The 14,447-nt window shown below is 38.2% G+C and overlaps 1 protein-coding gene across 1 annotated transcript in view; it reads left to right on the forward strand.

Moving 5' to 3' along the window:
- The window catches only part of LOC139153862 (reticulocyte-binding protein homolog 2a-like), a 123,298-nt gene that overhangs the window by 29,959 nt on the left and 78,892 nt on the right, over nucleotides 1–14,447 (forward strand). The window contains exons 16-21 of the mRNA XM_070728277.1: nucleotides 2,029–2,100; nucleotides 5,634–5,777; nucleotides 9,678–9,743; nucleotides 10,012–10,155; nucleotides 12,998–13,066; nucleotides 13,827–13,970. Coding sequence (XP_070584378.1) covers nucleotides 2,029–2,100; nucleotides 5,634–5,777; nucleotides 9,678–9,743; nucleotides 10,012–10,155; nucleotides 12,998–13,066; nucleotides 13,827–13,970 — 639 coding nt within the window. The remainder of the gene's footprint in view (nucleotides 1–2,028; nucleotides 2,101–5,633; nucleotides 5,778–9,677; nucleotides 9,744–10,011; nucleotides 10,156–12,997; nucleotides 13,067–13,826; nucleotides 13,971–14,447) is intronic.

A 14,447-nucleotide genomic window follows, 5' to 3' on the forward strand; every position in this document is an offset into this window, starting at 1 on the left:
TCTCTCTCTCCCTTTCTTTTCTTTCTTTCTTTCTTTCTCTTTCTCTCTTCCACTTTTTTCTCTCTCTTTCTCCCTCCCTTTCTGTCTATTTCTCTCCCCCCCTCTCTTTCTTTCTTTCTTTCTCTCCCTCTCTCTTTTTCTCTCTCTTTCTCTTTTTTTCTCTCTCTCTCCCTCCTTTCCTTCCTCTCGCTGTTTCTTCCTCACTCTTCCTTCCTCTCTCCTCTTTCTCCATAATGCCCCCCCCCATGAATCCAACCCCCTCCCCGGGGCTCAGTAGGCGCTCCTTTGGCCAAGTGGGGGCTCCAAGGGCAGGTTCACTTGGTACATCAGTTGCAGTCCTATTTGGACTGGGAGTCTCTGGTCACAGTCGCTCATGTCCTTATCACCTTGAGGTTTGACTACTGCAATGCTATCTACATGGGGCTACCTTTGAAAAGTGTTCAGAAACTGAAAATAACAAAATCAATTTCCTTTAAAGAAAACCAAATTAAGATGTTTTATAGGTGGCACTTTCCACCATACAGAATTTCTAAAATGTTTCCATCTGTATCGCCTATCTGTTGGAAATGTAAAAAAGAAGTTGGTACATATTATCATACATGGTGGACATGTCCTGAGACTAAAATATTTTGGAATAAAGTAGAGAATTGGATAAATGAAATAACAAAGGAGAAGATAAAAAAATCTCCTGAATTTTTCTTATTGGGTATTTCAAATATAAACTATAAAAAGGAAATCTATTATTTAATAATACATATATTGGTTGCGGAACGAATAGTATTCGCACAGAAATGGAAAGAAAAGACAATACCAAAAGACACTGAGGTATTTAAAAAAATAATAAAATGTGCAGAACTAGACATGATGACTAAACGTCTGAATAATCAAACTGAAACAGAATTTTATAAAATATGGGACAAAGTATATGATTGGTGGAATTTTAAAAATAGAATTAAAAATTAAATATATAATAATAAATGATTATTTGAAGAATTATAAGATAGAATGAAATTTATATTATAACTAACTTAGAAGTGTTTACCTTCTCTTTTTTCTGTATTACTAATACTTTGTTTATCTTTTTTCTTTTTATATAGGTATATAACATTTTAAAATATAAAGAAATTCAATTAATAAGTTTAATATTAAAAATATAGAATTAAATTCAATAAGAATGTAATTCACACGTGTGGTATTTCTGCATAGATCTGGTAACAGTTAGGGCTTTTTATATTCTGTATTAGTTAGACTTCTACGACAAGCGGAGCAATGGCAGCTCCTTAAATGTTTAATGTTGTATGTCTTTGTCTGTCCTTTTTTGAAAATAATAAAAATATTTTTTTTAAAAAGTGTTCAGAAACTACAAATTGTGCAGAATGCAGCCGTGTGAGCTGTCTTGGGACTGCCAAGGTATGCCCATGTTTCTCCAGCACTCCGCGGACTGCACTGGCTGCCAATTGGTTTCCGGACTTGATTCAAAGTATTGGTTATGACCTATAAAGCCCTACATGGCATAGAACCAGATTACATGTGGGACTGCCTTCTGCTACATGAATCCCAGCATCCAGTTAGGAGTTGACCTTCTCCAGGTCCATCAACTAGACTAGGGGAAGAGCCTTCCCTGTGTGGGCTCCACCTTCTGTAAGAATCTTAAGAGTCATTTATGCCACCAGGCTTAGGGTGATAACACCCTAGCCCGCTGGCCGATGAATGTTTGTATGGTTGTTTGAATGGGTATGATTGATTTTTAATATAGTTAATGGCTTTAGAGTAGTTTATTTAGTTTTAATTAATTGGATTTAACATGTTGTATTTTATTGTTCTTTTTTATATGTTGTAAGCCGCCCCAAGTCCTCGGAGAGGGGCTGCATATAAACCCAATAAATAAACAAACAAATCAACAAACAAACAAAGATGAGGAATCTTGGAGAAAAAAATAATATTTTAGAAATATTTCAGAATCTAGATTTGTCATGAATATATTATTATTTCTCCCATTCAATCAATTTGCTATTCTGTTCCTTATAGAAGACGGGACCGTGAATTTTAATGATATTATGAAAGAAATAATCGGTACCGAATCCTTTGAAGAATTTAATGGTAAGACTAGAAAATATGATAGCATTTGCATAGATACTAATAAATTGGTAAACTTAAAATTTAATCTGTTTAATCACACATGAAAATTAATATACATTGGAATAATATTTCCTAAGATTCATATATAATATTGGAAGTCAATTTCCCCCAAGGTACCATATACTTTAAATTATTTCCTCTTCTATATCTTTATTTTGCATAACTTTCCCTTAACACACTAAGTTTGTTTAATCAGTTAATTGGGTAATTGAATTGCAAAATTCAGAAAACTATTTCAAAATAGTTCAAAAGTACAACATTAGATATACTTGCCCTAAAATAGAAACTCAACATATGTTTGTACTAATTACCCACCAAATTGTCACATGTCTCTCACCTTAAATGTAAACTCCATTCAGAGTTCAAATCAGAATAGATTCAAAGTAAGGTTCAAAGTGCTTTGGACTCAGTGATGCACTACCAAAATTTTTGCTTATGCATTTTGTTTCAATATCTTTCAATGCATATTGGGTGCTCTGGGGTGGAGCTCCAAATTTTGCTACCGGAACTGCATTCCTGTCCGTTCCCATAGGAGCCCATCACTGTTTGGACCTCATACAAGCTTGGAATCTCAAAGTCTATGGTTATATGAAATCCAAAGCCCCTCTTACAAGTTATTCCCAAAGCATATATAATCCTATAGTCTATTTGACCAAACATTATTTTTCTGGTATATCAAAACCTAATGATGTTGTGAATACGTTATTGGGATAGAATTGGGAAAACCCAGATCCATGTCATCCTTCACTGTGCAATCTCACTGGATGATTATCTTTGTCCATCCTATCTCAAAAGGTTATTGTAGGAATAAAGTGAAATAATGGCCATGTATAGTGATTTGATCACTTGAAGAAAATGTAGCATGTAAAATTAATAAATACAGTGATATTAACAAAAGAGAAAAAACGGACTTCATATTGGCTTTAGATGCGTCCCAGTCTGTACTAAGCTTAGCTACTGAACAGAATGAAATACAGAAGAATTCTGCCATTAGAATGTCAACCTTTTGAGGTCAGCTGGGTTAAAAAAGAAGCATATGATGGGTTTCAGAAGTGTTCTTTATTGTAATAACATAGAGTAGGGCTGTCAAACTTGTGGCCTCCAGCCAGTATGTGTCGCACACTGGCCACGCCCACACTTGGTTTAGCAAAGTGGGGGGAGTTGCAATACATCTCATGATATTGCTGTGACAACGCAAGTTTGACACCCCTGATGTAGAATAACAAAATACAGTGGTACCTCTACCTAAGAACGCCGCTACTTACAAACTTTTCTAGATAAGAACCGGATGTTCAAGATTTTTTTGCCTGTTCTCAAGAACCATTTTCCACTTACAAACCCGAGCATCCGAAACTGTAACCAGAAAAGGAATGGGAGGAAACAGAGCAGGAAAAGGTGGGAGAAACCTCCATGGGGTCTCTCTAGGAATCTTCTGGGAGGAAACAGGGCCTCCACCCTCCCTGTGGTTTCCCCAGTCGCACGCATTATTTGCTTTTGCATTGATTCCTATGGGGAAAATTGCTTCTTCTTACAAACTTTTCTACTTAAGAACCTGGTCACGGGATGAATTAAGTTCGTAAGTAGAGGTACCACTGTACTAGAAACCAGGAAACCATAAGCTCTAGTCCAGCTTAGTCATGAAGTCAGTTTAGGGCCAGTCAATCTTTTTCTTAACTTTGAAAAGCAGGCAATGCAAATAACTTCTGAAAAACTTTGCCAAGAAAATTGCAGGGATCCAGGCTGCTCCAAGAATTGAACACAGATTGAACAGAAAAAGTCAGACTGACCTGTTTTATATCACAAGGCAGGAAGATTGTATTTTAAATTTCTTTCTCAGCACCATGTGAGCTTTGCTACAACTCCTTCTTAATAACTATTCATTACTTCTCCCCTTATCTGCTTAATCTTATCTGCTCAATCTTCTTCCTCTTCCTCTTCTTCTTCTTCTTCTCCAATTTTAATGCTGAATAAGTCATCTTGTGTACTAAGATTGTTTCTGGAGATAGCTTGTTTGTTACTTAGGCATTGCTCAATTTTGTTGTGTATTCTTGTGTGTATTATTCTCAGGAATATTTTCAGGGCATGACTTATCACCAGCCAATCATTTGGTATTTTTCCTGTGTCATACTCTATATTCAATTGAAGAGTGGCAGTAAAAATTTATTGTCTTCCAGCAATTTTAAAATTTCTACTGGGATATCATCAGGTCTTTGACTTTTCCTGTTTTCACTATTTTTATTGCAGGTTCAAACCCCCACCCCATAGTGGTGTTTGATCCAATAGTTATACTTACCATATCAATATCATCCCTAGTATCCTCAAAAGTTTCTTCAATATATTCCTTCCATCTTTTTTAGTTTTCACTCAAATCCACAGTATAAAAAGTCAGACTTTCTGCTCTTTGCCCTTTTTTCCTTCAGCTCGTCGGCACGATCACAGGCACCTGCCCAGCCTCCCCTTATCTCAGTGTGACTAGTGGTGCAAGAAGGATTTTTTGTGGCCGCAACATATTTAAGTTTCAGCCGTTTTTTCTCCCTACTCCACACTGGGGGTGGATGAGGAGCGGAGTGGTTAGGGAGTGCCTAGCAGGGTCATTTCGCGAGGACTAGGTCAATTGGATTAAATCCCTTTGGTCACTGCAGAAGGTGGTATGGGGCAGAACAAGGGGCTAACCAACTGCATGATCTCCTTTGGAGCACCTTTTGGAAGGTGATGGGCTGCCCCTCACCACGAGCCCAAGGTCTACATGGGTCCAAGTGATTGGAGAGGGGGTGTCCTTGGGGCTCACCTGCCGCAAACCTACAGGCGACAAGCCAGGTGGAGCCTTCCTACATGCCTTGGGCATGGCTAAAAGCAAGGAAGGTCAAGACCATGGCCATGGTCAAGGCAAAGGTCAAGGGCATCATTCCTTTGCTCAGCAAGGAGCTTCGCCCATAGTTGCCCAGGAATGTTGAACGTGAGTTCCGCCCCATTTCATTCACCTCTCCAGGTCTAGATTTAATAAATAAAGTGACCCATAAATCCCAGCTCTGTGGTCCATGTGTTTACTCAGGGATCTGTCATAATTCCATTAATTATAATCTTAATTCACTCTGAAAAGTGCACATTTAGCTCAAGAGTTAATGTGCAAAAGTAATGAGTTGGCCACAATTTCTGGAAATCAGGACATACATTATGATTTGACATATGTTGAAAAGCTGAAATTGGTTCTCACATTCTAAATTATCCATGAGAAGTATCTCTTTGAAATGCTACTATCATCAACTACCCCATCAGACAAAACTTCCCTACATTTCAAAAATTACTTCACCTCCAGTAGTAATTGCCATCTTTGATTTGTTCAATTGGTGCAATATGTTTCCATGTTTTCATTGAAAAGGCCCATTCTATCAACATTAAATATGACTTTCACAAGGTTACTTTGCTTCAAATCTTATTTAGGAATGTCTAAGAATAAGCAAGGCTGAGCTTGTTTTGAAATTTGTCTCCTGAAGCTTTACAGAATGCTTTTGGTAATATCCACAAGATTGTAAAAGAGGACATTAAAAAGGAAGACTTGCTGGATACCCTAGAAAACGTAGGCAGCCACCTGGCACCTGAGGATTTGCAAGACATTCTGGCATTTGCTTCCATTGATGGTGAGTCTTTAATAAATCGGTGGGTTATTGGGGGGGGAATTGTTTTTCTGTTTCTTTGTTTGTTTGTTTCTTTGTTTGTTTCTTTGTTTGTTTATCTATTTATCTATTTATCTATCTATCTATCTATCTATTATCTATTTATCTATTTATCTATTTATCTATTTATCTATTTATCTATTATTTATTTATTTATTTATTTATTTATTTATTTATTTATTTATTTGATTTGTATGCTGCCCCTCTCCGTAGACTCGGGGCGGCTCACAGCATACAATAAAACAATTCATAACAAATCTAATACATTTAGGGGGAAAGATTATCTCAATTCCCCCATTCCTGGTGGCAGGGGTGGGTTTTTAAGCAGCTTACGAAAGGCAAGGAGGGTGGGGGCAATTCTAATCTCTGGGGGGAGTTGGTTCCAGAGGGCCGGGGCCGCCACAGAGAAGGCTCTTCCCCTGGGTCCCGCCAAGCGGCATTGTTTAGTTGATGGGACCCGGACAAGACCCACTCTGTGGGACCTAACTGGCCGCTGTTCAAAGGGTGTTAACAGCCTCCATTAAATATTTCTGAAGACAAAACTGACAAAGACTACCTCCGGGACTGCCTCCTGCCGCACAAATCCCAGCGACCAGTGAGGTCCCACAGAGTCGGTCTTCTTAGGGTCCCGTCGACCAAACAATGTCGGCTGGCGGGACCTAGAGGAAGAGCCTTCTCTGTGGGGGGCCGCGGCCCTCTGGAATCAGCTCCCTCTGGAGATTCACACTGCCCCCACCCTCCTTGCCTTCTGTAAGAGTTTAAAAACTCATCTTTGCCACCAGGCCTGTGGTTTCTAACGAATGTTTTTAGTATGCTTGTTGACTGAATGTTAGTGGAATTTTTTTTAAAAAATCAGAATTTTAAGGATTGTTTTTTTATGGATATTAATTGAATTGTCCTACCATTGTCTTTTTGTATATGTTGTGAGCAGCCCCGAGTCCTCAGAGAGGTGCAGCATACAAATCCAATTAAACTTGAAACTTGAAAGGTGTGGGTTTTTTGTAAGGACATCTACATGCAAGATATCAGCCACATCCATGAAATTGGAACCTCCTTTTTTTATGTGCCTAAAAGAGGGGAGGGATTTCTTTACTTGATCACAGTGGCATTCCTGAGGAGTTTATTTACTCCCTTACCTACAGGCAACTTAGTTTCTCTGGCTATTATATTCTCTTGTTTATTTGTTTTGTCAAGCATGTATTGGATACCAGATATATTATTATTATTATTTTATTATTATTTATTAGATTTGTATGCCTCCCCTCTCCGTAGACTCGGGGCGGCTTACAGCAATGACAAAAACAATATATAATGACAAATCTAATAGTTAGAATCTAAAATAACAATAATACATTTTAAAAGTCTTAATAACTTTAATACATAAAGTGGAAACAGAAAAAGAAAAAATTGAGAATTATAGACCAATTTCATTGTTAAACGTAGATTATAAAATTTTTATATCAATTTTTGCTAATAGGTTTAAAAGTATTATAAATGATATGATACATAGTGACCAAAATGGATTTTTACCAGGAAGACAAATTAAAAATAATCTAAGAATAATAGTAAATACATTAGAATATTATGAACAGCATCCAGAAAAACAAATGTCACTTATATTTTTAGATGCGAAAAAAGCATTTGATAACGTAGATTGGAATTTCATGAAAATACAATTAAATAAGATGGAGGTCGGAACAAAGTTTTTTAATATAATAGATGCCATATATTCTGAACAATCAGCCAAAATCATAATAAACAGTGAGCAGACCGAAAAAGTAGCAATACAATGAGGAATAAGACAAGGTTGCCCAATATCACCATTATTATTTATTTTAACTCTGGAAGCATTGTTGATAAAAATAAGAGCAGATAGGGAAATAAAAGGACTGAAGATTAAAAAAGAGACTTATGGATTCAGAGAAAGCTCAAGAGTTTAGGTCCACCATGGCAGCTATGGGCCTGTCCCAAGTCAACCAGGGACTACACATAAAAGTGATAATACAACTGATCTAATATTTTTCTGTCAGAGTGTCCTGGATTTGGGGAAGACAGTGGTTTCCCTTTTGTCTTGGTAGAATCACTCCAGTGTAAGCCTCCAATTCTCTGGCACCACTTTTTTCCTCAGAGAGATATTACAATGGCCACCCCGCTGACTAACAGACCAAATTGGGTTCCAGATGGAGTTTGAGACTGTTCCAGGAAGCCTGATAGTTGGCCTGACCAAAGCCTTGGTGGCAGGGGTGGGCTGCTGCCCGGATTGGGGGGGGGATGCAGTGGGGTAGCAAAAATGGAGCTCTACTCCAGAGCACCCAATTTGCACTGAAAGATGTTGTGCATAAGCCAAGCCCACAGTGCGGTAGTAAAACATTTGGTAGCCCTTCACTCCTTGGTGGCCACTTGGATAAGCTTATGCAGGGTGTCGTGCATAAGCCAAGCCCACAGTGCGGTAGTAAAACATTTGGTAGCCCTTCACTCCTTGGTGGCCACTTGGAATAATAGAGCACCCAGTGATGGGCTCCTACGGGAACGGTCAGCAAAATTTGGAACTCCAACCCAGAGCACCCACTGAAAGATGTTGAAACAAAATGCATAAGCCACACCCACAGTGTGGTAGGAAACATTTTGGTAGCCCATCACTGAGAGCACCGGAAGTTTTAGCTAGCTTAGGCCTGAGTACTCCTTCTGTGTGCATAGTTCCAGACATTCTTTGTGCTGTGCAATAGAGTTTAGAAAAGAGCTAAGATGAGAAACAAAGACAAGCTAAGCTATTAGAGCCTACTTTATGACGATAAAGGCAGTGAAATATAATTAATTCTCTGCCCTTATTGTATTTATGGATAGTCACTCAACAGCCCTATTCCAGGTGACTTGTTCTTCCTCGGAGGAAGTAATACCAGGATTCAATATTGGATTCTGGTTTTCAGGCAAAATCTGTGGAATTGTGGGGGCTAAGTCTAATATGTATGTATGTATGTATGTATGTATGTATGTATGTATGTATGTATGTATGTATGTATGTATAGTGCAGCCACGAGAGCTATCGTAGGGCTACCTAGATTTGCCCACATCTCTCCAACACTCCACGGCCTGCATTGGCTTCCAATCAGTTTCCAGTCACAATCTGAAGTGTTGGTAATGAGCTATAAAGCCCTACATGGCATTGGACCAGAATACCATCTTCTGCCGCATGAATCCCAGCGACCAATTAGGTCCGACAGAGTTGGCCTTCTCTGGGTCCCGTCAACTAAACAATGTCGGTTGCCTGGCCCCAGGGGGAGAGCCTTCTCTGTGGCAGCCCAGACCCTTTGTAATCAACTCCCCCTAGAGATTAGAACTGCCCCCACCCTCTTGTCTTTCGTAAATTGCTAAAGACCCACCTATGTCGCCAGGCATGGGAGAATTAAGATACCCCCAGGCATATATAGTTTATGCATGGAATGATTATATTGCATGGTTTTAATGTTGGGGTTTAAAATGTTTTTTAATATGTGTTATTTTGTTGTGAGCTGCTCCAAGTCCACGGAGAGGGGCGCCATACAAATATATTAAATTATTATTAATTATGACATAAGTTTGAGTCTTTGAAGCTAAGAATGCAGACAGAGCTCTTGGATGTTTTAATTCAGCCACTTGACTTTTAGATCCATGTCCCTCCTGGCTAGCGAAAGCAGGAAAGGATGGAATATATTATTCATTTTGGTCAGTGGTTAATTCCCCTTGAAGACAGGGAGTGGTTCAGCTGGTTTTTAGGAAGGCAGTGGTGTGCCCCTTCTTCAACTCCATGGTTCAACAGCTTTTGTCCAGTTGCTGATCTATTTGTTTATTTCTCTCTTTTTTTGCTTCAAACCATTGAAAAATCAGGGAAAGTGAATGGGATGGAACTTCTCAAGATTTTGTCCAGTACCATCAGCTTTTCTGATGTCAGAGGTAAGTAATTGATGTGTGAGTGAAGAAAACTGAAATTGTGCATGGAAGGCAGAGGACAGAAGTTCTCCATATACCAAATGAAATGGGGAAAAAAGAGGAGAGTTCCCAGGGCAAACTTTTCTTTTCTCTCTTCCCCTCATTGGCTACTCATCAGTCATGTCTTAGCTTGTCAGGCCCACTGCTTTGCAAACTCTTCTCTCCGCGAAGAAGAGGGAGATCTGAGAATTACAGCAGCCTCCTCTTTCCTCTAACAAATCATGTTCTCCAGCATTGCAGAGTGCCACAATGATTGTTGAAAACCTCAAAGAAGAGAAGATGACTACTAAACAGCTGGAAGATACTCTAAAGAATATGGGAATAGACTTGTCCTGTTCAACTTTCAGTCAGATAATTCAAACTGTCAAAACGGACGGTAAGGCAAAACCTTACTCTTTATCTCTCTATTTCTGGGCTATGCTAAAATTAAAAAGTCAAAATCTTTATAGAATTGAACATTGAGTTGCAGAATTAATTAATTAATTAATGATTATTAATTCCTCATTAATAAGGAAGGAAGGAATTAAGAAAGGAAGGAAGGAAGGAATTAAGGAAGGAAGGAAGGAATTAAGGAAGGAAGGAATTAAGGAAGGAAGGAAGGAATTAAGGAAGGAAGGAATTAAGAAAGGAAGGAAGGAAGGAATTAAGGAAGGAAGAAAGGAAGGAATTAAGGAAGGAAGGAAAGAAGGAAGGAAGGAAGGAAGGAAGACATAATTCAGTGAATAGCTTTAGCTTAACAATAAATAGAAAATAGATAAATGTAACACTTTTTTGCATTAACACTTTTATTGAGTTATAAAGTAATGTAAAATAGAAGGTACAAGTAAATAGGAAAACAGTGGGGAGGAAAAGGGGGAGTAGACATGAAAGATAAGAAAAAGAATTGACTTCCAACTGTCTCCATTACAGTAAAATAAGACATTAACCAGATCAAGTCTGTTGCTTTTTCATAATAACATGAACAAGCCATTTCTATAAAGATCTGTCAGTCTAATTGGTAAAACCCAAAGTCAGACTTTCATTCTTCTCCACATCAAGCACAAAGATCAGAAGTGGTCTCCATATGGAAACAAAAGTATTTATGTTCTTTTCTTTTATCAAAGTGGTCAATTTTGTCATTTTGGCCAACCCATCAACTTCCGCAACCATTCGTCCATAGTAGGAATTGAAGTGTCCTTCCATTTTTGTGCGTACCATAATCTTGCTGCTATCAACATATGTAATAACAAAAACATTGTATTTTTGATATTCCTTGCATCTTCTTTACTATCCACATCTGCCCGGGGAGCGGGGGGAGAAGGTTGCTTCCATGGGCAGTCAATGAAAGCAATCTTCTTTTTCATATAAGACATGAAAAATGACACATCGTATCATCACTAAGGAATGTGAATTTTTCAGATGTCCTCAGTTGTAATGTTATTCAAATCACAAACTGAAATTAGGTTACACATGTGTGTATAACACATAGCCAGCATATGTTGGGGAAAAGAGTATTGTGGAAAGTGATGAAAAAGAACAAGGAAAAAATAAACCAAAGAAATTAAACCATTAAGTCAGACAAAGAACAAGAAAGGTAATGAAATCTCACAGATATGAATACAGATATATCTCACCTATTAACTGCCTTATTTAGTGACCATTCTAATTCGCAACAGTGTAAAAAAAGAACCACCTAGTTTTGCAACTTATGCTCACATTTTCAATTGTCACAGTACACAATCACTTAATTGTCATTTGGGCATATTATAAATGCCATACAAACATTGAAGTGTCTATGGTCATATGATCACTATTTGCATGCTTTTCAACTGGCTTCCAACAAGCATGATTAATAGAGAACATGGAATTAAAAAATCACAAGATGTAGTCATGTAATGTCTTGATTAAGGACAGTATGGAAAGTGACATCATAAATCTATTGCCCTCATGTGATTTTCTGCTTAACAATTACAGTGCTTAGCAGTGAAGTTGCTCAGATGTGGTCACTAAGCAAGGACTATTTATACCAGTGATGGCAAACCTTTTTTTTGCTTGGGTGCCAAAAGGGCCCGCATGCCCGCAATAGCACACCCACACGCATAATGTAATGCCATCTCAACCTCCCCTGCGCTCTCCCCCCATGCATGTATGTAGACCTCACAGAAGCCTATGGATGGTGAAAAATGGGCTCAACAGGCCTGCTGGAAATTTGTTTCTGAACTTTCAATAAGCTTGTTGTGCCATTTTTCACCTTCCCCAGGCTTCAGGAAACTTTCCTAAAGCCTGGGGAAAGCAAGACTGACTTCCCCCTGCCCTCCAGAAGCTGAAAATCAGCTGGCCAGTGCGAACATATGTGTTGGAGCTGACATATGGCAACACCTCGCATGCCTTCAGATATGGCTCCGCGTACCACCTGTGGCACCTGTGCCATAGGTTCGCCATCACGAATCTATACTGTTCACAATATTATTCCTTCCATATCTCCCTGTCCTGGAAAATCATGCTATTTCATATTTGCCTTTTTAAAGGTCAGCTTTATCTTTGTGATAAAGATATCATCAACCACTTCCAAAAACAAATTTCTCAGTCTTCTTGTTCATGACCCATTTGCTTAATGTCTTATCATTTGATCCTCATTCATTCTTTTTCTGTCACCTAATCACTTTGACGTACTTCTTTGTTGACAGTCACATACTTTCTCATTCATTCCACATTTATCCCAGCAGCGCAAAAATAAGTGCTTCGCTGGCAACGGAAGTCCAGAGGTGGGGTTTCCCAGCGAGGGGAGCCTCAGCAAAAATGCAGCATCACAAAAAAACAGAAATCCTTGAAACACCACCTCCAGACTTCCATGTTTTTGTGATGCTGTGATTTCGCTGAGGCTCCCCTCGCTGGGAAACCCTACCTCCAGACTTCCGTTGCCAGCAAAGTGCCCATTTTTGTGCTGCTAGGATTCCCCTGCAGCATCGCAAAAACACGGAAGTCCGGAGGCGGGGCATCCCAGTGGTGGCGGCTTGGGTTTGTAATGTGAAAATAGTTTGGAAGAAGAGGCAAAAAAATCTTAAACCCCGGGTTTGTATCTCGAAAAGCTTGTATGATGAGGGGTTTGTAAGACGAGGTATCACTGTATATGCAATTCCCACCAAAGAATAAGGAGTGCTTTCTTGTGCATGTTTTCCTCTGTCCCAGAAATGTATTATGTGTTAAATTAAAAAAAACAAAAACAAAATGTTTTTCAGAAAATGATGTAGATTTCAAAGAGTTTTTGCTAGCACTGGGTGAAGCAGAAGATTTTACTGAAATGGAAGGTAAGTTCAAATAAATCTGAGTTTTTTAGTTTAGAAGGTATGTGCAATAAATTCTTGTTTTAGTGGGCTTTTTATTTAAATCAGAACCCAGTTAAAGTATTAGGGTTTAGGTTTAGAGTCCTTCAGTTACTAACTCCACAACACGCCCTTATTTGTATGCCCTAATTTCTCATTAAAATTCTATTAGTTCATTGCATTCTTTTGAGTTGGGTCTTACTCTTGGCTCCTCACTCTGGATTCAGTAGTATTCAGGTTCTTGGGCTTTAGGGATCTAGCCCTATGATCCTGGAATCACTCCTCCCTTTAGGGAAGGATCTACTTGATGCCATTTCTTCATGTCTGACCAAGTAAACTCAGGCCTATAAAATACTGTAGATCTAAGATGGCATCAGATTTTATCTTCATTTTACTACATTCCTCTAGAATTAATCATTTCTCTACTTTTATCTTGGGATAAGAGAATAGATATAATATGGGTGAAATTCCTTTAGGGTATTTTGGGCTCTTCTTTATGATATCAATGGAGATTCTTGGTCATCCAGGTCACAGTTGTCCCAAAACTGCTTTTTCAAGAGACAACTGGACTTTCTGGTTTTTCTTTGAAGACATTTTCCTTCTCCCCCAAGAAGCTTCTTAGATGAGAACTGAAATACTTTCAAAGAAAAGCCAGAACGTTCAGTTGCCTCTTGAAAAAGCACTTTTGGGACTTCTTTATGATATATTTCCTTGAAACATTGTTCTTTTCCTTATCTTTCTCTAGCTTTACAGCGTGCCATTATCATTGTTGATAAAATGCATGGTGACCGGCTACATATAAATGAACTGGAGGACACTCTAGATAGGTTGGATCTTCATTTGCCAGAGGAAAAAATCCAAGAAATTTTATATGTTATTGATGTGGATGGTAAGTTGTTTTGTTTTTAACAAGGTGAAAAAAAAGCCCATGTTTTAATTTGGTAAATACAATATCTGGGTTCATTAGGAAAAATATTATAGCAAGCTGTAGTGATAGTTAAGAATATCACACTATGTATTTTGAAATTCTTTTTCAGAAAATCAGTAGAGATTTATATTCATAAATACAGTATTCTTCAGGAATTTGAGCATGTTAACTTTTGACCATGAGTATTGTTTATTTAAAAATAAACTCATAGAGGAAACTGTATAGCCACAAATGTGATAAAACCATTATTTTTAATGTTTATCACAAAACTTTAAGACACTAATTACATAAAAAGTCCTTTATGAGTTTGAAGAACTGGGCAGGTAAATTTGCCCCAGGCCTCAATTGTTCTTTAACAATCCAACCTTATCTAGGAATTTTTTTTATGACCAGACAGTTTTGTGATTTAATGGTTTCTTCCTGTACTTTCTTTTCCTA

Source organism: Erythrolamprus reginae, chromosome Z (assembly GCF_031021105.1).
Source record: "Erythrolamprus reginae isolate rEryReg1 chromosome Z, rEryReg1.hap1, whole genome shotgun sequence".
Lineage (NCBI taxonomy): Eukaryota > Metazoa > Chordata > Lepidosauria > Squamata > Dipsadidae > Erythrolamprus > Erythrolamprus reginae.